Source organism: Populus alba, chromosome 19, assembly GCF_005239225.2.
Source record: "Populus alba chromosome 19, ASM523922v2, whole genome shotgun sequence".
NCBI classification, from domain to species: domain Eukaryota; kingdom Viridiplantae; phylum Streptophyta; class Magnoliopsida; order Malpighiales; family Salicaceae; genus Populus; species Populus alba.
Genome location: NC_133302.1, coordinates 5,478,621 through 5,505,440, shown reverse-complemented (window position 1 = coordinate 5,505,440; position 26,820 = coordinate 5,478,621). Strand labels below are relative to the sequence as shown.

Here is a 26,820-nt window from a genome sequence, read left to right as displayed (position 1 = left end):
AAGGTTTATAGGCTAAAGAAGGCATTACACGGGCTTAAGCAAGCTCCTCGTGCTTGGTACAGCAAAATTGAGGCATACTTTGCCAAAGAAGGGTTTGAAAAATGTTTCTGTGAGCACATATTATTTATAAAGTACTGTGACAAAGGGAAGTTGTTGATTGTGAGTCTCTATGTAGATGATCTTATTTTTACAGGAAATGATGAGGAGATGTTCAGGAATTTCAAGGAGTCAATGAAGAAGGAGTTCGATATGTCTGATCTTGGTAAGATGAAGTATTTTTTGGGTGTAGAGGTGGTACAAAATTTAGATGGGATCTTCATATGTCAACATAAGTATGCTAAAGAGGTGCTTGAAAGGTTTGGCATGGAAATGAGCAATCCTGTGAAGAATCCAATTGTTCCAGGATGTAAGCTGTCAAAGCATGAAGGTAGTGCAGTGAACATGGATGCTACAGAGTACAAGAAATTGGTTGGAAGCTTGTTGTATTTGACAGCCACAAGACCTAATCTCATGTATGTTGTTGGACTGATTAGTAGATACATGGAGAAACCAACCGAAATACATTTGCAAGCTGGCAAGAGAATACTACAATACTTAAAGGGCACTATGGAGCTTGGAATTGGTTACAGAAAAGGTGGTGATGGAAGCTTAATAGCCTTTGCAGATAGTGACTATGTAGGAGACGTTGATGATCGAAAAAGTACATCTGGGTATGTGTCTATGCTAGGAACAGGAGTTGTTTCATGGTCTTCAAGAAAGTAGTCGAGCCGGTGGTGACTTTATCTACAACAAAGGCAGAGTTCATAGCAGCAGCTTCGTGTGCATGTCAAGGGGTCTGGTTACGAAGAATTCTTGAAAAACTTTGTCACGTTCAAAGTATGTGCATTACTATCTATTGTGACAATAGCTCTGCCATTAAACATTCAAGGAATCTAGTGTTGCATGGGCGAAGTAAACATATCGATGTGAGGTTTCATTTCTTACGTGATCTTACAAGAGATGGGGTGGTGGAATTAGTGCATTGCAGTACACAAGAGCAGGTATCTGATATCATGACTAAACCTCTCAAACTAGAGGTTTTTCTGAAGCTGAGAGACAAGCTTGGCATGTGTCTAATGCCTTGAGTAAACTGAATGCACTGATGCAGTTTAGTTTACGGGAGGATGTTGAAGTTTTAGAATTCCCAATTAGTTATTTGTTCTGTTAATAATGTCCTAGTTTATAGGACAATTTGTTGTTATTTGATTCAGTCTTATATTCACTTACACGTTCTTAGGAGTGGGATACGTGGAGTTGGTTTTTCTGTTATATTTCATTTTCCTGTAACAGGCTATAAAGCCATTGCTTATGCAATCAATAATATTATCTTTTTTAGTCATCAAAACCTGTAACTTTATTATGAGATCTAACAGTTTATACTTTGTAGGTCTTTTGCGCTAGGGTTGGAGTCCTTTCTTCTAATATTTTTTAAAAAATATTGACTTTTAGCTAAACACATTGACTTTTAGCTACCCAATTTTGTGAGCTTTATTTATTTTTTTGTTTTAAAAATATTTTTAAAAAATTTTAAAAAAATTTTATTTTAAATTTTTTTTTTTGTATTTTCAGATCATTTTAATGTACTGATATCAAAAATAATTTTTAAAAAATCAAAAATATTATTTTAATATTTTTTCAAATAAAAAATACTTTAAAAAACAATCATAATATATTTCCAAACAACTCTTTTTAACCCAAAGGTCAAGTAACTGTCCCAAATGCCAACAACCGAGCATAAAAAGGTTTCAAACCCATGGTGCCTTTTCCTTATTATAAATATAGAATAAAAATTAAGTCAAGGAGGTCCAGTCTTAAATGCTCCAAACATTATCCATGTCTCAAGCTTATGTATGATCCAAGAATTCATATTTATTACAAAATTATAATTTTATATGAGTTTTTATCTTTATGATTCAAGAAGTTTATATTGTAAATTCAAGAATTTTAAGTTTATAGTCAATTTTATAATTCATAAAATTATTTGATCCCTGAATTAGTTTTCTAATTGTGTTCTTAATCCCTGAATTAGTTTTCTAATTGTTTTGCATAAATTCTTAAGAATAAAAATATTTTAACAATAGTTTTTGTGCTAAAAATGCTACTCTATTCGACTTTTAATTCAAATTGTATTTATATAGTTAAATGTTTTTCCCTTTAATAAATCAATTATTGGATTTGAAATTTATAACTTATTTTATAATTCAAAATGGAGATTTGGTTTGTTTTTGAAGTTTCTTATTTTTGTAAAACTAATTAAAAAAATAAAAAATTACATCAAGTCATGTTGGCTTAACTTAAATCGGCAATATCAAAGACACGAGTGAATAATAAATTTTAATATTCATAGTTGAAGACCGGTGGAGTAAAATCCGACTCGAACCTAGAGCGCTGCACTGCATTCCTTTAAAATTTGATATTGTTTTTGTTTAAAATTAATTTTTTTATGTTTTTAAATTATTTTGATGTGCTGATATTAAAAATAATTTTTAAAAAATAAAAAAAATATTATTTTAATATATTTTTAAATAAAAAATATTTTAAATCATAACTGTTATTATATTACCCAACACCCTCCCCGTTACTTTGTAAAGACCTCTTAATTTCCAAGAGAACCTTAGCCATTCCTTTATGCAAGTGCACGCTTTGCCAAACAATCCTTTAGGATAATGAGTTGCCCTCCGACGACTTGCCATAACAGGCCAGGACTAATTTCGACTCTTCGTTGGCGATAACAGTGATGTGAATGAAGACACTTCTCTGCATCCTTGACCATTTCAATTCCGAGAACTCCCCCACCATCCCATAAAAAAGTAGTCCTTCTTCTTTGAATAATTTTCCCAATTAGTCCTTATATTTTAGATATGGTCTTCAACATGCTTTTACAAGTTTAATTACTCTTAAATTGCCCTTTAGACATTTTCTAATCTATCCTTTTAATAAGTATCTTTGTTTAAGCTAATAAAGATAAAATTATTAATTACTTTAAAAAACTCAATCCTACCTAATTTATTATAAAAAAAATAATTAAAATGTTTTTTTATGTTAATTTTTTCTCATGGTTATCTGTAAAGAAGAAACTGTATCTAACCATTAACATAATAATTAATTAAATTTCAAATCTTTTGTTTTATTAATTTTGACTTAAACTAATAAAATCAACCCATGACACTATCGATTTTATTATTAATTAATTTTTCCTAAACAATATTATTTTAATTTTTTTAAAAAAAAATTCAAAATTCTTGAAAGGAAAATATATTGAATTGATCTATATTGGTTTGGGTTAATTTATCAAACTCATAAATCAGTCATGTAACAAACTATTTTTATAAACTTAATCACATGTAAATAAAGTTTAATAAGTCTAGAGACACTATTGAGTAATTTGGGACCAAAGTCTAGGACTTCGATAATACTTAAATAATAGTAATGTTCCTACAATAACAATGACGTTACCTAACTTAAAGAATTGTTTTTTTTTTTTGGGATGTACAAAGCACAAATAATAATAATTCTGGATGCAAAACACAGGCTGCAACGCAGATGGAGCAAGAAATTCCACCCCAAGAAAAATCCAAATCAATGAGAGGCGAAGAGTTCTTGGTGTTTCTGCCATTATCAATTTTATTTTATTTTTTACTCTCTTCATGTGAGTATATAAACTATCTTAACATTTACAATTCAAGCCAAAATTGATAATGGCAGAAACACCAAGAACTCTTCGCCTCTCATTGAAGACCAGGTTCCTCCTCGCCGCCCACTCCTTTGGGATTCGCGCCGCCAGCCGTTCCGACCACACCGTAAACCGCAGCGTATTGAACATGTTCGACCCCAAGGCCGCTGCTTCCGCCAAACCAATCGATGGGGTCTCCTCTTTCGACAACACTATTGACCCTACCCGCAACCTGTGGTTCCGCCTCTACGCCCCCACATCAACTGCCACTACCGATTCTCTGCCTGTGATTATATTCTTTCATGGTGGGGGCTTCGCATTCATGGCGGCTAACTCAAAATCTTTTGACGTACTCTGCCGGCGACTTGCCCGTGAAATTAATGCAGTTGTTATCTCTATAAACTATCGGCTTGCTCCTGAGTACAAGTACCCATGCCAGTACGAAGATGGCTTTGACGCGTTGAAATACATCGATGGCATGGCCTTTGAGAATTTCCCAGCAAAGTTGGATCTTGGAAGGTGTTTTATTGCCGGTGATAGTGCAGGAGGTAACTTGGCTCATCACGTCGTGCTCAAAGCTTGTGAACACACATTTTCTAACATAAAGATCAAGGGACTCGTAGCAATGCAGCCATTTTTCGGAGGGGAAGAAAGGACAGAATCAGAAATCAAGCTGGTTGGGGTTCCTTTAATATCAGTGGAACGTACAGACTGGATGTGGAAGGCGTTTCTTCCTGAGGGATTGGACCGAAACCACTCGGTGATTAATGTTTTCGGACCAAATGCGGTGGATATTTCAGGCGTGAAGTTCCCTGCGACGTTACTCTTCGTCGGAGGGTTCGATCCCTTGCAAGATTGGCAGAAGAGGTACCATGAGGGGCTGAAGAAATCTGGGAAAGAAGTACATTTGGTAGAGTATCCAAATGCTTTTCATGGGTTTTATTGCCTGCCTGAATCGCCTGAATTTTCTTTGTTGATCAGTGAGGTGAAGAGTTTTGTGCAAAAGCAGTCATCTCTTACATAGGGTGAGGAGACGACGATCTCTATTTTATTATTATATCTTATTTTATTCACATTCAATAATTAAATCGTATTTAAATTGCAATGATTTTATTTACTATTGAAGATAGACTATTATATGTGTATTGAATTGTTCAATTATTTGATGTATTAGATTTGACTTTTAAGGGAACGCTAATTTGTTTTAAATTCTGGAAGTACGTCTGGTTAGAAAAATATTAAATTAATATTGTTTTTAGATGTTTTTTAATATATTAAGATAAAAAATATATTTTTAATTAAATAACAAATTAAAAAAAATATTTTGCTTTCCATTACCATTCACATTAAAATAATGTTGTGTTGCACTTGAGGTCTTGACCTAATAGTGGAAGGGACTTGTTCTCTTTTTTTCTTCCTCTGAATCAGAGTTCAAACCTCAATGTGCATATCTGTCATCTCCGCGGTGCTTTACATGCTCGCTGGTTTGCAGGATGTTCAGTAGGCCGTGAGATTAGTCGTGTAATGCGCGCAAGCTGCCCAAACATCCACATAAATCAAAATAAAAAAAAAATTAATAATAATGTTGTGTCCTTTGAGCCATTTGGTGAGGAATGGTGATGGTGGTTTTTTTTTTTTTTTTCGTTTATACTAATTCATAAGTTGTGGGGTTGCCATGTTAAATTTTTATTTTTAATTGAATAATATTATTTTAAAGAAAAAACTTAAACAACATTTTTTTAAATAGAAAAAAATCTTTGGAGTTGACACTACTAAATTTCACAATAGTTTATTTAAATTAATCGAGTCATAAGTTAATCTGTTAATTACTTTGAGGACGAATTGATTTGTTAAGTTATTTAAATTTAATAAAATTAATTTTTTATCTAGATGAAAAGCAAACTCGGTTTGAATTAAATTTTAAATCAGTAACGTCACCGAGTTGACCCAGCTAGCTGGTTTTTGCAGGCTTGTTTTTTGTACATGTGGAGGGGAAGGGAAATAATGTATAATGAAATGTGCATGACAACTAGGTTGATGGTTGATAGTATGACACAGTTCATTTTTCATTGTATATGGGAGAGAAGCAATGAAGAAGAGAAGAGGACAAGATGCCAAGAAATAAAACGACGACTTATTGGATGTTTGGTCTTATTAGCATAGCCAGTTGGAAGTGTACTGTTTCATGTGGCTTATCACTATCAAAACTTTGGGTTTGTTTGTAATTATAGAGGGATTATAATTTAAAATGTTTTTTTGTTTATAAATATATTAAAATAATATTTTTTTTATTTTTAAAAAATTATTTTCAAGATAAACAAATTAAAACAATTTAAAAATATAAAAAAATAATTTTTAGCAAAAAAATAATTGAAATTTGAGGGAATACGGTTTCAACCGCGTTTCCAAACGCTCTCTTCATGTTTTTTCAATCACAATGTTACTATAAAAATGCATGTGTGTTTGGTATTATAGTATAAAGTATTTTTTGCTTGAAAATATATAAAAATAATTTTTTTTTTTATATCAACATATTAAAATTATTGAAAAATATTAAAAAAAATCATCAATTTAATGTTATTTTAAATCAAACACATTTTTAAAACATACTTAAATGCATTTTCAAACCCAAAAGTAAATGATATCTTTTTTATAATTATAGTCCAGAAAACAATCTCCTACATCTAAGCACAAAAAGGTTTCGAAGTTAAAAGTAATCTTGTAGTAGCATGTGTATTGCCTTAACATGTAATTTAAAATCAGATTCGGGTTAAGTTTTAAATTATACTTAGTTTTGGTTAAGTTTTAATTTATATTAATTTTGATTAATATGGTTAATCCCAAATAATCTTCCTACAATCCAATTTACTCTTGTTAAAAATTAACCAAATCAAAACTAGGAAATATCTTTCCTTCTAAAAAAAGAAGGTTTTGAAAATCCAGATTGATCCTCTAACTCATAAATTAACCAAGTGAGCTCTTTTCGAGATTTCAAGATCAGATCCCAGGCCAGTTCTGACTACTATAAGCTCAAGTGACTGACCCAATTCAAAATCATGTTTTTGACGTTTCTCGTTGGATCAAAGTGAGCTACCCTTTGTTCCTGAATGCTGAAAGTTTACTATTTTTCACAGAGATGAAAGCAATTAGTAAAAGCATCTGAGCCAAGAAACATCCAACTAGCTTGAGCACATCTGGAAGATTTAGTCTCTGTATTATTTCACTTCTCTGAATAATTTTTCAGGCTCCTTTTGCTGTTATATAAAAATTGCTCTCTCTCATAAGTCAATATCCATTCTATGAAATTCTAGAGTTAGAGAGAGGTAAAAGTTTACACTTTGTATACCATGAAGTATAACGCTAAGAGTTAAACATCTACATGCTGGATTTGTTTGATTTAATAGCAGTGATGACCCTTGAAAGATTGCTCTATAAAACAATGTCCGGTCATCCTTACAACTTACTTTCACAATCCTTCGCCGGCCCGCTGAAGAACTCTTTGAAGCTCATCTGCCATCCCTTGTAAGAGAACTGGTTTTCGGATCATTCCATTCATTCCCATCTGCAGGCATCTCTCCCAAACATTATCCTCAGCACTGGAAGTCACAGCTATAATCAATGGCCAACTACGACTTCGGATCTTCCGGATTCGCGTTGCCACTTCGAACCCATCCATTTCTGGCATTTGAATATCTAAGACAACTAGTCTGAAAGAATTTTCAGCAGAGCTAAGAACACCAAGGCATTCAAACCCGGATGAAACAGCAGTCACTTCACAACCTAACTTCTCAAGCAACTTCTTGGTAACGGTTCTGTTTAAAGCATCATCATCAGCAAGTATAACACGAAGGCCTCTGAACTGAGGAATGGAACTTGGTTGTTCTGAGGAGAGTCCCGAGGCAAATGTGGCTCTTCCATAAGATGGTCGGATTTGAAACCGAAGAACCAGAGTCATGCTTTGTGCAAAACCCAGAGGGTTCAAAGATATCCAGATATTACCTTGCATCATCTGCAAATACACTTCTTCTTAATATAGTTTCATATGTTCATGCATCTTAAATCTGCTACAGGAAGATAAATTGGAAAAAGAAAACAAAGCTCTTTATTTCAAGTATGCTTTCATAAAAGCCACAGCTCAAACAAAGGCATGATATAGCACCAAATCATTTATAACCTAACCCCCCCTAAAAAATAAAAATTAAAAGCTTTTGAGTCCTATATGGAGGTGGCACCAACTGAAAAACAAATGAGATATGGATGAAGAGTCCATTTGGTATGACTTATAGAGAATCTTTTTTTACTTCGAGTCATAATTCTAAAGTTAATTGTCATGAATGACTTCTGACAAAAATAATTTAAGTTGGAAATATCTTTGGGAGGCATTGGCTGAGAACAATTTCTTTTAAGAATGGAGATGGTACAAGTTAGAATCAATGGGTTACAAGTTAGAAATTTCAACTTTTAACTTGATTTTAGAAATAAGTTTTTGATTCAAGAACGTTATTTCAAACCAAACATATGGTTTTTCTTTGAGTAAAAAAAAAAAAACTTAAATAATTTGCAAAAGTCATGCCAAACGAAATCTAAGTTGAGTAATATTTAGTGAGGTTATTTGGAAGCGGAAGTGAGTTATAATTTCCAGAAATGGAACTAGCTAAGAGAGATTGCCCATGGAACAAGGTCATATTGAAACATTCTGCAAGGGGAGAATGCCTCAAATCTCATCAGATGCATTTACAAGAAGTTGTAAGCTTAGAAAAGAAAGTTTTCTTTCATAAATTTTACTAGCAATTCTCTCTGTGCAATGCATTTTCATCTCTAGATTTAGGTGCATAAAATGGCATCATTTCACCTCACAGGGTGTCTGCTGCCATTGCCTCTATTGCACAATAATGCAGCAATAATTATCAACTACTGGCATGTGTAGTCCACGTAGATAAAAATAATATTTGATGCCTCACCTGTACAAGCCTTTTGCACATGATGAAGCCCAGACCCTCAGCTTCAGCACTGTTTTGCCTCCTACCAGAAGAATTTGTGGATGAGCTAGCTCCATCTGATAGAGAACTTCCTTCTCTGATCTCCATGTCAAACTTTATACATACAAACTCATCAGGAGCATTTGATTTCCACATCCCCAACATTCTATCTGTCTTGCCCACGCTATCACTCTCTGAAAAAACTCGAAATATGACATTCCCCCCTCCATCATAGATATTTAAAAGATATCCGACCATGTGTAAAATAACTTGAAAGGCCCTTCTTTCATCTCCTATCACTAGATCAGGCAAAGAACTTTGAACATCAAGTTCAAAATCAAAACCTTTATACACACACAAGCACTTAGCAAGGCAACAAGCTTCTTTGATCATGGAGCGTAGACGAAAGGGCCTCATCCCTAAAGGGAACCTTCCGGTGTTATCTTCTGTTGAAATATCCATCACATCGTTAATCAAAGTTGAAAGCACATTGCTGGTTTTCACCAATGTGTCAATAACAATCCTTTGCTCGACGCCCATATTATCATTTTGGAACATAGAAAGCAATCCCAGGATTGAGTGCATTGGTCGCCTCATCCCATGGCTCGTCACTTTTTGAAAGGAATTCTTTGTCTGGCTTGCCATCATTGCATTATTCCTTGCCTGTTGCAGAGCACGATTTTGCTCACTCAGTTTCTCTCTCATAACTTTTGATTCTTCAAGAACTGCCGCATGAGACAAAGCCACAGCTACTTGATCAGCAACTACTTCCACTATTTCCAATTCCTCAGGGCTCCAGCCTCTACAACTCATGCTTGGAAGAACCAAAACCAGTATAGCATAACAAGTATCCACTAATTCAGGTGTCCCCCCTTTGAAATTTGAAACCTGTAGCATTGGCATCCGGATTGCTGCCACAGCACCAGACTCCTCCAACTCTCTACCACTTGAAGCACCAAGAGCTGAATCAGGCCTCAAAACCTTGACCCCCTTGCTACCTTGTATTTCTAACACATCTGGATCATTTACCGGGATAGAACGGCGATAAATTTTAGAATTGCCTTTCAACTCATGGGTGAGATGGAACTCCGTTCTATTCTCATTAGGCATCCATACAGCACAATTATGCAAATCTAAAGTCTTAGAAAGCTCAACCAGAGTGGTATACAATATTGTATGCTTATCAAGTGACTTCCTGATTTCTTGCGTTAGCATCCTAACATGCCAACTAGCTTCCTTTTGCTTCTTCATCATCCCCACCTCTTGGTCTAATTCCAACACATTTTGCTTTAAGAAAAGCTCCCTCACCTTCCATTTGAGAAGAAGAGGAATCAGAGTTAAAAGGGTTATGGCAGTTGCACAAGAGACCAAGGCCGTGAGGAATTTGGCAATGGTGAGGGACATTATCAGCTGGAATGAGTGTGGTCCATAATAAGTCCATGCATTGATCAAATGTGTCAGTCCACAAAGGACTATGAATGCTATAAACTGAACAAGGACCCATTTGAAAGGAAAGTTGGAGCAGCTAATAAACCAAAGAAGCTCAATTGGTATCGAAAAATACGCTATTGCAATAAAAACATCACTCACTCTCTGAGCTTCCATAATGTTGTGTACGCTCCAAAAACCCTCATCATCGCAATTACAATTCGCAAAGTCATTGTCACTTGCAGTGACCAAGATCGCTAGATATGAAATCAGCAAGAATCGAGAAGCTAATGCTCTTAACATTGCGCACCCAAGTGAACACTTGCCTAATGCATTCTTGTCACACGTTCCTAAATCTTACAAATCCCTAGTATATCAGAATCCAAAAAACAAAATATGAAAGACAACTACTTGAACTGTGTCTCTAGAACCCCAAGTATGAATATACATTCCCTGGTCTGAACTCTTCAAACACACAAACACAGACACACACAAGCTCGCCAATTATAACAAAGCCATTTCTAACACTCCAAGATCTAAAATACCAACTTGAATTTCACACTAAAAATCAACAACACGACACCATCAACCAAATTTCAAGATCTTCCAGACCCATAAAAAAAATAGACCACTGTGATTTTCTTTCCACAACCAGTAATCTGTGACACGTTTCCCCACCACTGCTCATCTTATTATTTTGATAGCCATACAAGAAGAAGAAAACCCAAAATTCTAAATTGAAAACAAGTAGCTATCTATCATTTTGGAAAACAAAATGAGAAATCAGAAATGAAGAGTGGACCAAATAAAAGAAGCTAGAAAGAACACACCTTTTGCCTCTCCTGAGTCAAAACCACCTAACCAAGCCAAAACCAATTACTTTATGCTATATTTTGAATAAAACCCAAGTCAAGATGCATCAACTTGCTCGCTCTAAAAAATGAAGAGAAGGGAGGAAGGGGGTTTTCCTCTCTTGCCTAGTAAAAGTGGAATTGTTGCTCTTTGAGCTATCAATCACTCTCACAAAGAAGAAAGATTTATATACCTCTTCAACAAAAGATCTTTCCGCTTTTCTTTTCTCTTTTTTCTTCCTAGCTTAGCCTAAATCACCTCTCCCCTCTCTAATAAAGTTTAAAGAGAGAATCTGGTGCCGTGAACTTGAGATGTGATGGGAGAAAGAAACAGTGAAAGAAAACACAGAATAGGGTTTAAGAAGTGGGGTCCTCACTTCTCCACACATACTGAATGTGAAGAGAACCTAGACACCCTCTTCTTCTTCTCTCTCTCTCTGTCCCATCACCCCATCAAGAATATGGTTTTCTATTCTTCCCTTCCTTTAGGGAACCTTTTGGCTCATCAAGAAAGTTTTGGCATTTGCTCCATTTTCTTATTGTTAGCTAGGATTTCCTTGAATTGGTTTGCTTGTTTTTGTTTATAATATCATACGTGTGGTAACTTTTGTTTTAGAAAAATTACTTTAATTAATTAAATATTTTTTGTTTTTTTTATTTAATTTTATTTTTATAAAAGCTAAAATAATCTACTTTTTATTTATTTTACATGTATTAAAATCTATCTTATTTGACCAAATACATATTTTTTTAAAACTACAATTAAAATATTTTTTTAAATTATAATCACAAAAACTATTAATATAATTAGAATATGTTTGATAGTTTTCTCTTTTAGATGTTTTTTAAAAGTATATTTAAAAAATAATTATTAAATTTATTTTTTTATAATACTATATTAAAAATATTAAAAAAAATATATTTTTAATATATTTTTATACCAAAAATATTCTACACATTTGATAGATAGAGAGAGACTTTCTTTTAAATGGCTAAATTATACCTAATCCTTCTAAATTACTTTTCAAGTGCTACTTATGTCTGGGTAAAAAATTCTATATCCATCTGATATTTTAAATTATCATTGACCAATTATTACATGACATGTGTTATAATATGGTACATGAATTTATTTATTTTAAATAAAACAATATACACACACACGTGTTACACATAAATTAAATTAAGTAACACTATCCTTATTGACCTGATATAATACATTTGGATTAATTAATGATTTAGTTAAAATTTAATTTGATATTTTTTATTAAAAAATATTAAAATTATATCATTTTAATTTTTTTAAAAAATATAGAAATAACGTTCATCTGGATTTATCTAAATTAACCCACTCCATCAGGAATATTAATTTGAATTAACAAATAAATTAAATGAAATGAAACAATTTATTGGTAGATCAATGATGTGGAATTTTCCACACATGCTCACCGTTGGATGGCGCAATGAACTGGCGAAGATCTCAAGGTTCTGAGCGCGTACGAAGGCAGCTGCTTACGTGGTGATTTTAACCGTTTCAACTACTAGTCCACGACGGTTACAAAGTATGGCTCTTTTTTAAGGCTAGGGGGAGTGCTCCTCTGCTTCGCGAACCAAAATATGTAAGCACCTGTCACGTGTAGCACGTGCTGACTACAGGTAGAAAAAGGGGCCACCAAGCACTGATTCGATTAACTAATTAATTAATTTTGTCACTCCGTGACTCTATCGTGTCACGGGATGAGAATGTTGATCCTTTAATTTTTTTAAAAAGAAATAAATTAAAACATTATTTTTTTTAACTAACTTTTCTTATAAAAAAAACCTCAAAATTTTTAATTAGATAAGCTAGGTTTTTTCCTTCTTCTATTTATTTTAAATCTTTTTTTTTAATTTTTGTATGAGTTATTTATTTTAATTTTAATTGTTTTATAATGAAACTACTTTTGTCTTTTTTTAGTAGTTAAATAGATGTATGTTTATAGACGGTAATGAGAACAGAGTTCAACCTATGTTTCCAAAATAAAAAAAGCTTTTGTGGCCTCTTATTTTTAAAAATAAAAATTATATTGTATTTTCAAATAAATGTTTTTAATCTAACTTTATCGGGCATCATTTTTTTATATTTGAAATTTCATTTAAATATATTTTAAAAATATGTTTAGCTTAAAAAATATCAAATTAATATATTTTTAAATAGTTTTTGATAATTTTAATATACTAATATTAAAAATAAAAAAAAATCATTTTAATATATTTTCAAACAAAATAAAAACCTATATCTAAATACCAAAACACATTCTAGAATCAATATTCAAGTAAGATCACCTCATTGTAGTAATTTTTTTAAAAATGTTTGTAGTCATTATTCAAAGGGTTTATTTAAGTATAATGATTGAATAAACTCACGGAGACAATCTTAATAACTTGTAAGAAAAGATAACCATGAATTGTGTGTCCTAAGGAGTGAAGACATATTCCTATTAAAGTATAATATTGTAGCAAGAAAGGAGACGTGGGCTTCAATATACAATTAGGTTTCCCCAGTATTCTTGCTAAAGCCAGCACAAGTCCCTCCAACTGGGACCAGAGACTTCTCATGTATTCACCCTTGACCGTGCTTAAATATTAAATTAACATTTTTTTATAGTTTTAATATTCTAATATTAAAAATATAATTTTTTTAAATATATTTTCAAATAAAAAATACTTTCAAAAATCAAACTGTAAACGGCTACTGTCTCCATCTATTTGACCAGGCAAAACATTGCAAGTTGCAGATTGTACCTCCACTTGTTGAAAAGAAACAGAATTCTATCTTACAAATGCTTGGAGTTCGCAAGGGAATCTACCCACAAACGATATGAATTATATGCCAAAAGATGCAGAAGACAGGTAGGTTCTCAGAATAACACATTCTATTATCCCGGGAGGACACCGGAATAGATCCAGAACGAGTATAATTATCTCAATTGGAGGAACTTTTGTCATTTGATGCCAGGTTCTTGGTTGAATCTTAATTCAATGTTAACAGTAATCAGCCAGTAACTCCAGTATGCGAACAAGAAAAGAAAAGAAAAGAAAAAAAGAGTTGCAACTGAGTGCATGAACATAAAACTAAGGCTAACACTTCTAATTTTGGATCACGAGCTAGCAAGGAGTATAGAGAGTGTGGCTAAACTGTACAGAATATCATCCGGCACTCCACAAAGGTTGCAAAAGGTTGTGCATGCATTTTCTCTGGTCAATGTACCTGGGATTGAAGATAGACGACAAAACAGTGCTTCAAAAGTCAACCAATCTGTAATCTGGAAGTCAATCATAGCCACCGTTTACCGGAGATTGGGATCCTCCATGACCTGTTCTTCCTGAAAAATGAAAAACAACCCATGTCAGTTGGTGAGTCCGTGAGCGGGAGAGGACAGAGGGGGGAGTCTTATATATTTACCTGTAAAATCATAACCTGCAGATGTTCTGACATCTGGACTGCTCCTCCAATCCATGGTTCTTGCAGATAATAAATGCATAGTGGAAGGTTGCATTGTAAATGGATTGCCTCCACCCACGGTAAGAAGGTCATCATTTCCCCTCGCTGGATTCCTCACAGAAGATTCAACTGGTAAGTGGAAGCCAAAACTTGGTACTGATGCCTTAACTGGTGATGGAAGCTTGCTGCCAGATGCATCACCTTTTCCACTACCATCCTTCTTGTTGTCAAGCACAAAAGTACCGACAATGACCTGTGCACAAACAACTATAAATCATAAATATTAAGGACATAATCACGCAAACATTTTAAATGTGGAACAGGATTTCTACGATCCGGACCCTCTTTTGCATGCATGTATGTGCTTTCAAATGAAAAGAGTGGTCCTCAGCCATAGTTTGCTCCCTATTTCATCCATCACATATTTTAGAGAAATTGTATATTTTAAGCAATACCTGCACAGGGCCAGCAGCCTTTAGAGGTCCACCAACTCCTCCTCCAATGATCTGGCCATTTGAATCAGAAAGGCATACACTGAGGCCACCTGCTCTTCCCCCCATGTCAGTACGTATATAAGATCCAGACAGAGAAATGATCTCAAATCGGCCCTGATGTTAAAAGAGTACACAGGAATGAAGAATTCATTTCTGATCACCTCAGAATATCATTTTTACAACTTTAGCTAGCACTTCAAATTGTCAAGCTATTTCTCAGAATATAAAATTTTATCAGATGTAGTATCAATTTTTTAAGCAAATAGCAAGCTAATATTTAACCCAGACACTATCAGAGAATTCTTTGGCCACACATGAAAATAATACAAATGCTTCCAGTTCTCAGAAGCTAGAAAGCAACACAGTATACCATTTGATTTTCAAGAAATACATTAAGTGAGATGTGGATTTTTCTCAAAGATACTGCTGTCTGTATCATCCACAGGGAAGTCAAGATATACTATATCAACTAGTCTGTCCAGGCAACAAGAACAGAACCGTGATATCATGGAAATGTACTAAAAATGGTGCTCTCAGTTATCTTTCATATTTCCCTGACATTCAGATTTGTGTAGTAGTAGAACTAGACCACCTAAGTGAAGGTTCCTTTACATGTCTGGCCTTGAATTTTCAAAAAATACTCTATGCCAAACCCCATACTATTGACACATCCTTTCCAGCCTGCCCAACCACCCAGGAGATGAGTCTTATTTTCCGAAGTGCAGCAGTTGAAAGTTTGACACTATAACACCACAGAAGTCAATTCTCAAAACCAGTGGGGTGCTGGGACCATTATGAGGCTGCTACTTTGCAGTTGTAATGTCGTTCTTTCTTTCTTATCATATAGCCTTGAAGGGAACAACTTTTTTGTTCCCTTCTTAGATTTTGTTCTTTATGTCGTCTTTCAGAAGTACCCTTCTTCCAGTCAAATACAGAATCATAATATTGAAAAAGATATCGGGAGGCCATATCAAAGAAGCATAAGCTGGCATGCTTCTCAAAGCATGAAAGTTGGCATGCTTAACAAAAGAGGGTAAGTTTTGAATCTTTTTATCATCATTAATTTCCTCTCATTTTACAATATGATATCCATCTGAAGATTCAAGGAAAAGAAAACAGAGTTCTAGAATTCAAAAAAGTTACATGCTCATAAACAATTACCTCATATGAAATGTTGCCTCCTGAATTGGCTGGTTGGCGAAGAGATACATTCATGACTGAACCAGATGCAGATAGAATACACATTTCACGCGTGCTTTGTTGCAGGAATTGAATGATTTTCTGGCCAACATCCTGTAAGGAATTTATTTTACTGAGGAATAAACAGAGTCTCATGCATCTACAAAAACCACTATTGGCATCCCAACTACCCTCTTGTTGCAGCAACTAATTCTGAATAGATACAAGAAGACTTCAAAACTACATTAATCGTGATCTATCCCGCCCCAATCACATCCCAAATCCTTATGCTTGAGTGCCCCCATGACACTTGAGTATACAACTCAACCACATAATGTTGTTCATCAGAATAAAGACCAAGAATGAAGGGAACTCTTAACTGACAGTTTAGGAACAGAAATATTCACACTATCACCTGCGCATGACATTTAAAGGAATAGCTTTCCAGCACGTATGTGCAAATGACATACCACAAAGATCCAATCATCTTGTTAAACATTTAAAATAACAAGTAAATAATCATAGATTTTCTAGACACTTGGAAAAATCACAGAAGGAACCAAGACAAACCAGAGATCAAAAATGAAAAACACATGCAGTTTCTTACCTTGACTGACTAATATCTGGACATCTACATGAAGAAATTCATTAGAAAACTTTATCATTTCAAAAGGAACAGGAATGGAATGTAGCCGAAGTTTTAAAAAAAAAGGGTAAAAAAAGAACCAACAGTCAATGACCATGATAAAGAAAGATTGCAACACGTGGCAAAAGGAACCTAGGAAATTTTAACAGCCCAAAAAGGCAAACTTTTAACATTCAATCTGCCATCACAATCAAAAGAGTCTCCATTATCAGATAAATAATGTGTCTGGAATTCACAGACACCATATATATAGATTCTTCCATTGTCAACTCTATTCTTTGACTTCCAATTATTTTTCCTTTCCTGTATGGAAACCACTAGTATTGTGCATAAGAACTTGGCCAATGAAGAATTTTAGATTAGTCTTTTTTATTTTTTTCACTTTCATATTTAAAACTTCATTATGCATGTCAATGAACACTTTCTCACTTTTTTTTTCCACAACAACAAAAGGTAAACCATAAGCTATAAAACAATAAAAATTTAATCCACTTCTCGTTTATCACATATCTGGTAGTGGCCAGCATAAATATTTGTTTTAGGATGCGATCAGTAACCTTCCACCACATGCATCTCTGATAATAGTCCAGCACACAGTACATGCATCTCAAAACTCCCTTAAATATTGACGTCATAATCATCCACAGCTAAAGGAACTGAACCATGTCCTAAACAGATCTCCTCAAGTATTTGCAAACATAAACCGACCATACAATTACATGTTCTTTAACAATTAAAAACACCATGTGTCTAGAACATTGAGCGAAGTCACCAAGAACATTAGCTATCTCCCAGCAAAGAAAACAAGAAAAAGTTAACAATTTCAGCATATGCATACCAAAACTGAGCAGCAAGATTACACAAAAGCAAAGGAAAACACCCCTCCATGTCACAGCTAAGGCTATGAATAATTCAGTTTTACTATCAAAAGTCAAAGGAAAACCAATTAAAGTCAACTTAAACTTTTCCTTTTCCCCGTATGTTTTCAGAAAGGAAAACACAGCGCGCTGCAATGAATTTTAATTAACAGCGTAGCATCGCATTTTAATTCACTGCTACAGTATTAATGCAATGCTACTGTAGCAGCGACTTATAATTCACTGCTGTAGCATGAATTGAATTAAATTTCAAAAAAAAAAAATTTAATTAAATCTTAAAAAATCAGGAAGTAAATGAAAAATCCCATGTTTTTAAAAGACATGAGTGGGTTGATTGATGGTTTTCCAACCCTTTTAAAGCCAGTCACTAAAAGAGCAACTCCATCAAAAGCAACACAGTGCTTGAATATGTATTATACACAAAATTAAAAACAAACAAATAGAAGACAGAGCTAAGGAAATTTTCATTAACAAAGATTTTCCTGTATGCTTCTTAGCATGTGAAAGATAATAACCAGATAAATGCATTTATAGGCTACCAACTCATCACTGATAACAGTACTGTAATCCAAGTCTCGGGAGTTTCCATACCTCACCCGCAGCTACAGTAATAACATGTGGTGTAAAACCATGCCCAGCAGTGCCTGCAATAAAGAATAAAACACGCAAGATGGACAAGTGTTTAAGCTGTGTAATAAAATCAACGAGAACAGTGATAATTAATATAATTTGAGTAAAGAAATAACTCAGTAGGAATGCAAGTTTACCATTTACAAAAAGATGGTGTAATGAAATGACATTCACGTATGGACGGTCTCAGAAACAGAACAACAAATATCAGTCTCATAACATACAAAGTTCTTAACCAACAAATGACATTATAGGGAATGAGTGTCAGTAGCAACTCCAAAACTAATTGAAGAAGGTATTCCCAATTCCAATGAGCAAATTGGGATCATATTTGAGGTTAATAAATTCAATAATCTCTTCTTATTTGACTAGAAAAGACTCCCAATCAATTATACTCTGAAACAATTTCCTAGTAGCACATACAGTAACCACCTAAAAATTGCACGCTTTTCTCAAATGCAAGTCAGACAAATTCAATTACATCAAAAAACTTTCTCTACACATTATCAAATGCAAACTATAGTTTTTTACAGAAAATAAAATGCATTAATAGTGAAAGAGAAGTACAATCACAAAAAGGAGGATAAGTCAGCCTCCACTCTATGGGCACAGCATACTAACAAACTATAAATTTAAAAACTAAAGCAACCCAATCTTGCTGAGTATCAGCTACGTTGAGCTGCTGCTTAAATTGGTGAGTTGGTTTCGGTTAGACTGGTAATTGCATGTGGACACAATATGTTTAGGAAAAGGACTTTATTGTTGAAGTTCGACTAGAAGAAGTTTTCCTAATGAAGGACCTTGTTGCTTGTATAAATAGCATGTGTAGTGACTACATTGTGTGTGCCTCCAATATCGATGATGTGTGGTGGCAACCAAAAGTAGTGCAGTAGCCAAAACCTTTAGCCAAAAGAATTAGTGCGGTATTTTTCATGAGTGATTTTCTTGGGTATAATTTTGGGTTTTGGGTGGTGAGGTATTTGTGCAGTGTTTAATTAGTGGGTGTAATCTGCAATATTTGATAGTGAAATTTTGTGGAGAACAAGAATGGTCATAAGGCCTAATATTCACTGAGAAACAGAACATCCAACAAGCACAAGACTGGCAGAATGATCAAGCTCGAAACTGAGATGGGAGTTAAGAATGATATGGTCTTATAGCATTTAGAACTAGCAAAACAATATAAAGAACAAGGAATGCTTGGCGTAGCAGAAAGACAAGATCATGTAACCATATCAAAGAGGCATGCAGTTAATGGGGCCACCAATGAATTGTTTGGAGGAAAGAGAATGCGACAGAAAATAACTGGTGTTGATGAAAATGAAGCCTCGTTAGAAAACCTTATATGCAAAATATTGCCTAGATTTCTTTTCCATTCTTTGGATCAAATAATCAAAATACTTGATGATGAATCCACAAACCAAAATGAACATACACATTGCAAAGTAAAAATAATCGCAGCCTCCATGACAAATTATATGACCCCAACAGGGTCAATAGACTAGTACTTGAGCTACGAGGATTGCAAGGGCCCATAAAGACAGCTACAACCATTGAACATCTACAATGGCAAGCCCAACAATATTAATAAAGTAGCTGCTTTCTGATTCCTTTCAACTATATACTAATAGAAATTAAGAAATCTTAATATCAGCAATATTGATCAACCAGCACCTCTTGCACTATTCTGCTATACCTAATATGCTTTATTGCTAAAGGATGTTCAGAGAAAACCCCATGTGTTAGGATAAGCACAATTAAATACTGTTAGCTCAATTTTCCCAACAAATGATAACTTACATAAATGTCTAATACTAGAATAAATCAGAAACTAATGTAAATAAAGAATTTCAAGAATCATAACATGAAAATCTAGAACAAAGAATAGTCGACTTGTTTGATAATAAAGAAACCAATGAATATGACCCAACGAAAAAAATAAGCAGTGGAGAATACAGAAACCAATGAATATAACCCAATGAAAAAAAAGATGGATTATGCAATGTAAGTACTCACAAAAACAAAATGTAAACCCTCATTGATTCAAGAAATACAAATTCAACATAACAAAAGACAAGATGTCACTAAGAGATAATGTGCAATAACCTCCCACTAAGAGAAGTGTTGCTAGAAACCATCATAGATACAAATAGCTTGTAGAACTCATCAGATCAAGCACAAAACAAAATTTTCAAAATTAATAGTTACCAAATACAAACTTTCACAGAAAATGCAAATTTCTAAACACTTGTCAATTGCCTACCACAAAAAGAGAGAAGCTTTTCAAGGAACCAGGGTGTTTGGAGTATGGTAGTAGTTATTTTTCAAAGTTCTCATTAAAATAATATTTAAAAAAAAAATTTATTTTTGACATTAGCACATTAAAATCATTTGAAAACATCAAAAAAATATTAATTTAAAACAAAGAAAAAAATAAAAAAAATTCAAATGTTTTCAAAAAGGCTTTTTGAAATGCAATGCCAAACACTACTGATGCAGCAAAATTATATTTTTTTAAACAATCGCTCTATAATACTTGAGCAGCTGTTCAAAGAAATAACATTGTAGAATTAGTTAATTCGCTACACTCCACATCAAACCATAAAAAATAAAAAATAAAGACATTTGGAGTCACACCCACCCATTGTCAATTTTTAAGATTTCGGGGGGGGGGGGGAACTTAAGACAGACTCATGCAATGCCTCGTACACAATTGAAAATTTCAACTAACTCAAAATTTTCAATTTAAACCATCAAAGATGAAACCTTTTAGGCAATTAAACAACATCTCAGAAACAAAACCACCCAAAGAACAAAAAAGAACCGATGAATTTCACATTCAACCACTGAAAGATTTAGTGAGAGAGAAAAAATCACATTTTCACAACCAAAGACCAAAAAACATCTGACAGACAAAGCCACCAGAAAACCAAAACCATATAAATGAAAAATTGCACATCTTGTCACGGTAAAATGTTAAACAAATACATGCAAGTATCATACAACATGCAAAACTTCAACTAATTGGAAAATTTGACATGTAAACCTTCAAAGGCCAAACCTTTCAAGCAAATACACGTCATTTCACAACCACGAACACCAAAAAAAACAGCTTACAAATTCAACAATTTACACCACTAAAGACAAAACCCTTCAAGGAGTTAAACCACATTTTAAGATTCAACAATTCGCAAACAAACCATAAAAGGGTTAAAAATCCTTTACCAAGAACATGTTGAGATTTCTTGGAAGAAGAGCCTGAAAAAGAGGAGGTAGTAGAAGAAAAACCAGCTTGGTGTTGTTCCTTCCTTTCTCTGGACGCAGCAACAGAAGCAGATGTAGCCGTTTTCTTGGCAGCCAAAGCCAGCTCAGGAGTCCCATACTTTCTGGGCCTCCCTCTCTTTCTCTTTGCTGATGTTGCCTCCACTGGTGCTCCTCCTCCTGTCACTGTAGCCGTGGTTGAGGGTCCCATTGAATGAGGGTAGAGCAAGTGGGACCCGGTAGGGGTGGTTGAGTCTGTGGGGTGATGAGGTGGCAGGAGGCCATTGGGGGGTGATGGGGTGTTGGTGGTGGTGGGAGTGGAGGAGAAGTAAGAGGTGAAGTGGTGTTGCTGCTGCTGGCGTGGGTCGTTGAGTTCCATTTTGTTTTCTTTTTTTTTTTTTTAGAGAGAGAGATTTTTTAAAAAAAAATTGATTTTGAAGGAATTGATTTTTTTTTATTTGGATTCGAGAGTATTTTAGGGTTTTTATTTAAGGAGTGAGAGAAAAAGGAATTTTCAGATTTCTTGATTTTTTGGGGGGGGAGAGAGAGTGATTTATAGCCGATGGATTACTTACTTGATTGGCTTGGATTTTATGATGATGCATATCTTTGTTTTCTTAGCATATCTAGATAAACCATTTATACTATATTAACTCTTTTAATGTTAATTTTAAATATTTTAAATTAATTGATTAAAATATTTATAATATTTAAGCAGTAATTATTAATATTTACTTGATAGTTGAATTATAAATATAAATAGAAGAAAAAATTATATATAATTTTGTTAAAAAAATAAAAATATTTTTACTTATTAAATACTTATTTCTTTAATTTTCAATATTTATTTAACATGAGCGATATAGATATTTATAATAAGAAAATTCATATACCGTTCCACTAAAATTTATTATCTATTTCAAAATTATATATTTAATTTTCTCTTTTTTTTTAATTCTTTTATTAAATAAGTATGGATAGTTATATCCAATGTTTTTAAACTTGACCCGGTCCAAGACCCGGGTCACCCGGGTCAACTCTAATTATTTTTTATAAATTAAAATAATATCGTTTTGATAAAAAAAATTAGTCAATGAATTATAATCGAGTTTTTGACTGGATTACCTGAGTTTTTAATTGCTTTTATTTTTTAAAAAATCTTGGTTTGATTGCAATCTTAGATCAGCCGAGTCCTAAATCAACCCGCCCAACTAAACTAGATTTCAAGACTATGGTTATAGCTTCTATATTATAAACTTTCTTAGAAATATGTATTTAAAAATAAAAGTTAATTTTAATTAACATATAAATTAGTCTTAAAATATCAAATAAAAACTCATATAGTTTGTCACCAATAAAAAGACTAAGACTAAGGGAATAAATTTAGCAATTAAATTTGTAAAAATCTCAAAAATTCACTATTAATTATTATTAACAAAAATTAAAAAGAAAAAAGATATTTTTAATGTAAAATATCTCATAAAACACTATTTATTATAATAATTTTTTTATTATTTAAATTTTATCATTTAATATTTGATTTATTAAAAATAAATTTTATTTCTTGTTGCAATTTACTTTTAGTATGTTTATTTAAGTCTCATTATTCGTATAATGGATTTAATGGAATAATCTTATTTGCTTTAGTTTTTTTTTTTAATTTTATATTTTAACATCTTCAACATTAGTTAACTAGTAATTAGGTTTTGTTATTTATTTCAGTTTGTTTTATATGAAGTTATCTCAATTTCATAATTCAGGTCACAAACTTTGTAAGTTAACCTATGTAGACTCGAGTTATTTTATTGTATATATTTTTTAGACTTCAATTTCATCATTTAACAATGAGTTTATTAAAAATTAAACTTCATGATTTATTCGACTTGCTTTTTATAAGGTTATCTTAGTCTCATAACCTAGATCGTGGGCTTAATAGATTTACCTGGATTAACTCGGTTCATTTGTTTGGTTCATTTTCTATGAGATTATTACGGTCTCATGACTTGGACCATAAATTTAGTGGGTTAACTTGGATTAAGTTGCATCATTTTTATGCCTTTTTTTATTTTTTATTTTTTTTAATTTCATCATTTGATATTAGAATTGATTTGGAATTGAGTTTCATAATTTTTTTTGATTTACTTTATATGATATTATGTTTGTCTCATAACCCGGGTCGAGGATTTGAAAAATTAACTCGGATTGATTTAAGTTTTTTTTTCGAGTCCCTTTTTTAATTATATTATTTTTCAATTTCATCATGCAACATTAGGTTAAGCGGTAATTAAGTTTCATAATTTGTTTCGATTTGCTTTATTTGCGATTATTATGGTCTCATGACCCAGGACGTAAATTTAATATATTCTTGTGTGTGTATATATATTATTTATTTATTTAAAAGAAAACCTTATTTTTATTTTTTTTTTTAAGTCAAACTATAATTTTATCTATTGTCCAAATTAATTTTGAATTAATCAAATCAACCTTGTTATATCAAATTAATTTATATTTATTTTAAAGTTTTTTTATACTAAAAAAAAAATATTACCTACACCTAAATATATATTTTGTTTTAAATTATAATCCCAATCTAATCGGGTCTACTCAACAAGCAAGTTATTCATCGTTTCAATCTTAAAAAAAAAAAGAAAAGATGATTCATTATTCATTATTTTATTTTAATTTTTTGTTAATGGACGAAATAACTTGTTTTTCTCACCGTTGGCATGACCCATGGTGCAAGCCTTTCCAGGAGACCTGTGCTCAAGAGGAAAGAACATACCCTTCTTAAATAAGTTACTATTTTTGAGACAGAGCATAATGGGGTCTTAAGGATCACACAACAATACCTGATAACAGTATCTTAAGCATCATGGAGAACTTTTTACAACTTCTGAACACAACACTTCCATTCCTTGGCAGGAGACAGAAGCATAGCTCATCTTGCTCGCTGTTATGAGAGTTCTCAGGGTTATATTTGGCCTAAAACTTGCAGTAAATGCACTGGTTTTGTTTTTCAGGAAAGGATCCACCAAAGTCGTACCATCCTCTACCTCATCTTTCCTCCTGGATTACAGCTATCGGCAAAAACATTAGTGATGACACAGGTGAGAGTACTGAGGATCAGATTTTGTTTATATTGAAAGAGAATCAAGAAATGTTTTCACAAAAATTAACCAGTAATAGAGATACACACAAAAAAAATCCTGCTATACACTACATTCCAAGGATACAACAAGTTAAGAACATAGAACAATGGTTTCTCATAATCACTTGATATTGTTCGAATAAATATTTATTCAGCATGGTGGCGCTCCAATTTTTCCTCAGGATATTCAAGGCTCGTCCTTCGTTGCCTCCCCATCTGTGGTGTCTGTAGCAGATGCAACATTATGTGAGTTCTTAAGTTCCTCCAGCTGCAACGAACCATTAAAACAAAGAATAAGGGTCAGATGGGGAACATTTAACAATGGGAAAACATATTGAAAACATGCAGTTACTGCAATCAGACTTTTGTCATGGTTTCTTGCCTGGAAAATATAGCTGGTTAAGATTTTATTAACATGATTACTTTCAATTAAGTATTCATTGGTCGCAATCAGAATGGATGAAAATGGACAGGAACAAACTTAAATTTTTAAGCAGACAAACCTAAAGTAGTTGCATTTTCAGCTCATTCTCTTCACCTGGTCACCTGATTTCTGGTTTTAAATAGAGTAAATAATATGACTGGCACAGCAAATTGTCATGGAAGATTCATATGCATGTAGATGCATCTACTGCCACCTAGCTGTCTGAATTCGGCAATCATGTATCTCTCTCTATCCGGGCGTGTGCCTATCAAGTCCTACACATAAGCATGCTCGAATTGGCGTTTTCCCATCATTTGTGAGTTTAGATTTCTCATCAGTCCATTATACAAATGGATACACATCTTGAGAGAGATATTCCAAAGCCAGTGCCACACAGCTGAACAACAAACTGTTCTCTAGGAATACTTCTATTTGAGCGTCACAAAACCAGGAAAAATACAGCAGCATTCAGCTGTTAAGTCCACAGTGTCCATGGTCTTTGAAGCATGTCAAACCTATCTCTACGACCATTGGTCACGAGTCATGATTACTTAGCATTTAACTTATAATCCACAAATTAGGGTTTACTAACTCAAAAAAGAAAAAAAACAATAATTTCTCACATTTAAGATCAAAATGCCTTAATATAGCATAAAAGCCTCACCTCTTTGCAAGTTTCTTGATGGGTTCCCAACAGATCACCATACTTATTTTGCAACTCTGACATTTCAGCTTGCAGCTTTTCATATTCAGACAAACTTGGGCCACCTAATTTTTGTTGAATGAATCTATAAAAACAAATTAAAACTTCTTTATTTAAATAATTTACTGGATGCATTTTTACAAGAAAATAAATTGTACCAAAAATAAAATAAAAAAGAAAAAAAAAACATTGTTTTAGTGTGCAAGTCTATTTATTTATTAGAGTTTGCTATATTTAACAAATACAGAGAAATCAAAACTTACTCAAGGGCAGATGAAGGTTTGTCATTTTGCTCATACAATGCAACCAAGACTACACACACAAAAAAAAAATCATGAATAAATAAGAAAATTCACAGTAAAAGTTAAAAACTGGGGAAGAAAAAAATGAAGCAGAAAGAAGAAACCTTTGGTGAGAGCATCAAGAACTCCACTACTCTCAAGATATTTCCTGAAAGCTTCCTTCTTTGCTTCTTTTTCCTGTATACAAAACGTGGGGAAATGAAAAAATGTACAAAAATTAAGATCTTGACATTGAAAAGACACCAAAAAATCCAATCTTTGCATAAAAAGAATGAAACCCATTAAAATAAGAATGCAGATTTGTAGAGAGAGAGAGAGTGATTACATCTTTGTATCGCATCATGATCCGTTTGCTCTGATTTCTAGCTCTGCTTCTTTACTTTAGATGGGGATTTTGCTCTCTTTAATCGTCTTCTTAAGAAAGTAACAATATTGATGGTGCAGCCATCGGTGGGCCTTCCTGATGTAGACACTGTTCGCTTTTTTTAATTTTTTTTTTTAAGTTTTAAATCATTAGTCTTTTAATTTTTTTTATTGCTTTTAAATATTTATCTTTAAAATAATAAAAAATTATTATTTTAATATAATTTTAAATAAAATAATTTTAAAAAATACTTTTCATGTACTAGTTTATTTTATGGAATGATATTATAAACATGTTAAATATAGTTACAATTATTTTTTAAAAATATTTTTTAGTT

At 33.0% G+C, this 26,820-nt stretch overlaps 4 protein-coding genes across 4 annotated transcripts; 1 reads left to right on the top strand and 3 right to left on the bottom strand.

Moving 5' to 3' along the window:
* The first annotated feature begins 3,553 nt into the window (after positions 1-3,553).
* On the top strand, positions 3,554-4,889 carry LOC118038267 (probable carboxylesterase 18). The gene has a single exon (XM_035044579.2). It carries the CDS (start codon positions 3,738-3,740, stop codon positions 4,734-4,736), a length of 999 nt encoding a protein of 332 aa, XP_034900470.1. The 5' UTR covers positions 3,554-3,737; the 3' UTR covers positions 4,737-4,889.
* A 2,007-nt stretch (positions 4,890-6,896) lies between these two features.
* Positions 6,897-11,519, bottom strand: LOC118038253 (protein EIN4). Its single transcript, XM_035044562.2, has 2 exons — positions 8,674-11,519; positions 6,897-7,721 (listed from the first exon to the last, which is right to left on the bottom strand). Exons 1-2 carry the CDS (start codon positions 10,420-10,422, stop codon positions 7,179-7,181), a joined length of 2,292 nt encoding a protein of 763 aa, XP_034900453.1. The 5' UTR covers positions 10,423-11,519; the 3' UTR covers positions 6,897-7,178.
* Positions 11,520-13,930: 2,411 nt separating this feature from the next.
* Positions 13,931-22,086, bottom strand: LOC118038261 (AT-hook motif nuclear-localized protein 14). Its single transcript, XM_035044573.2, has 6 exons — positions 21,507-22,086; positions 18,243-18,295; positions 16,110-16,241; positions 14,910-15,062; positions 14,416-14,707; positions 13,931-14,335 (listed from the first exon to the last, which is right to left on the bottom strand). The coding sequence occupies exons 1-6, from the start codon at positions 21,919-21,921 to the stop codon at positions 14,283-14,285; spliced, it is 1,098 nt and encodes a 365-aa protein (XP_034900464.1). The 5' UTR covers positions 21,922-22,086; the 3' UTR covers positions 13,931-14,282.
* A 2,567-nt stretch (positions 22,087-24,653) lies between these two features.
* On the bottom strand, positions 24,654-26,583 carry LOC118038263 (uncharacterized). Its single transcript, XM_035044574.2, has 5 exons — positions 26,445-26,583; positions 26,224-26,296; positions 26,081-26,129; positions 25,779-25,902; positions 24,654-24,958 (listed from the first exon to the last, which is right to left on the bottom strand). Exons 1-5 carry the CDS (start codon positions 26,460-26,462, stop codon positions 24,878-24,880), a joined length of 345 nt encoding a protein of 114 aa, XP_034900465.1. The 5' UTR covers positions 26,463-26,583; the 3' UTR covers positions 24,654-24,877.
* Between the last annotated feature and the right edge of the window lie 237 nt (positions 26,584-26,820).

What these genes read in the sequence shown, in the direction of transcription:
- LOC118038267 (XM_035044579.2), top strand. Translation starts at nt 3,738, where the DNA reads ATGGCAGAAACACCAAGAACTCTTCGCCTCTCATTGAAGACCAGGTTC.
- LOC118038253 (XM_035044562.2), bottom strand. Translation starts at nt 10,422, where the DNA reads ATGTTAAGAGCATTAGCTTCTCGATTCTTGCTGATTTCATATCTAGCG. An exon ending in TGTGCAAAAGGCTTGTACAG is followed by an intron (nt 7,722 to 8,673) that starts GTGAGGCATCAA and finishes GTGTATTTGCAG; the next exon opens with ATGATGCAAGGTAATATCTG.
- LOC118038261 (XM_035044573.2), bottom strand. Translation starts at nt 21,921, where the DNA reads ATGGAACTCAACGACCCACGCCAGCAGCAGCAACACCACTTCACCTCT. An exon ending in GAAATCTCAACATGTTCTTG is followed by an intron (nt 18,296 to 21,506) that starts GTAAAGGATTTT and finishes TCTTTATTGCAG; the next exon opens with GCACTGCTGGGCATGGTTTT. An exon ending in TTACTGTAGCTGCGGGTGAG is followed by an intron (nt 16,242 to 18,242) that starts GTATGGAAACTC and finishes AATTCCTTACAG; the next exon opens with GATGTTGGCCAGAAAATCAT.
- LOC118038263 (XM_035044574.2), bottom strand. An exon ending in TCTTGATGCTCTCACCAAAG is followed by an intron (nt 26,130 to 26,223) that starts GTTTCTTCTTTC and finishes TTGTGTGTGTAG; the next exon opens with TCTTGGTTGCATTGTATGAG. An exon ending in ATCAAGAAACTTGCAAAGAG is followed by an intron (nt 24,959 to 25,778) that starts GTGAGGCTTTTA and finishes GGTTCGTTGCAG; the next exon opens with CTGGAGGAACTTAAGAACTC.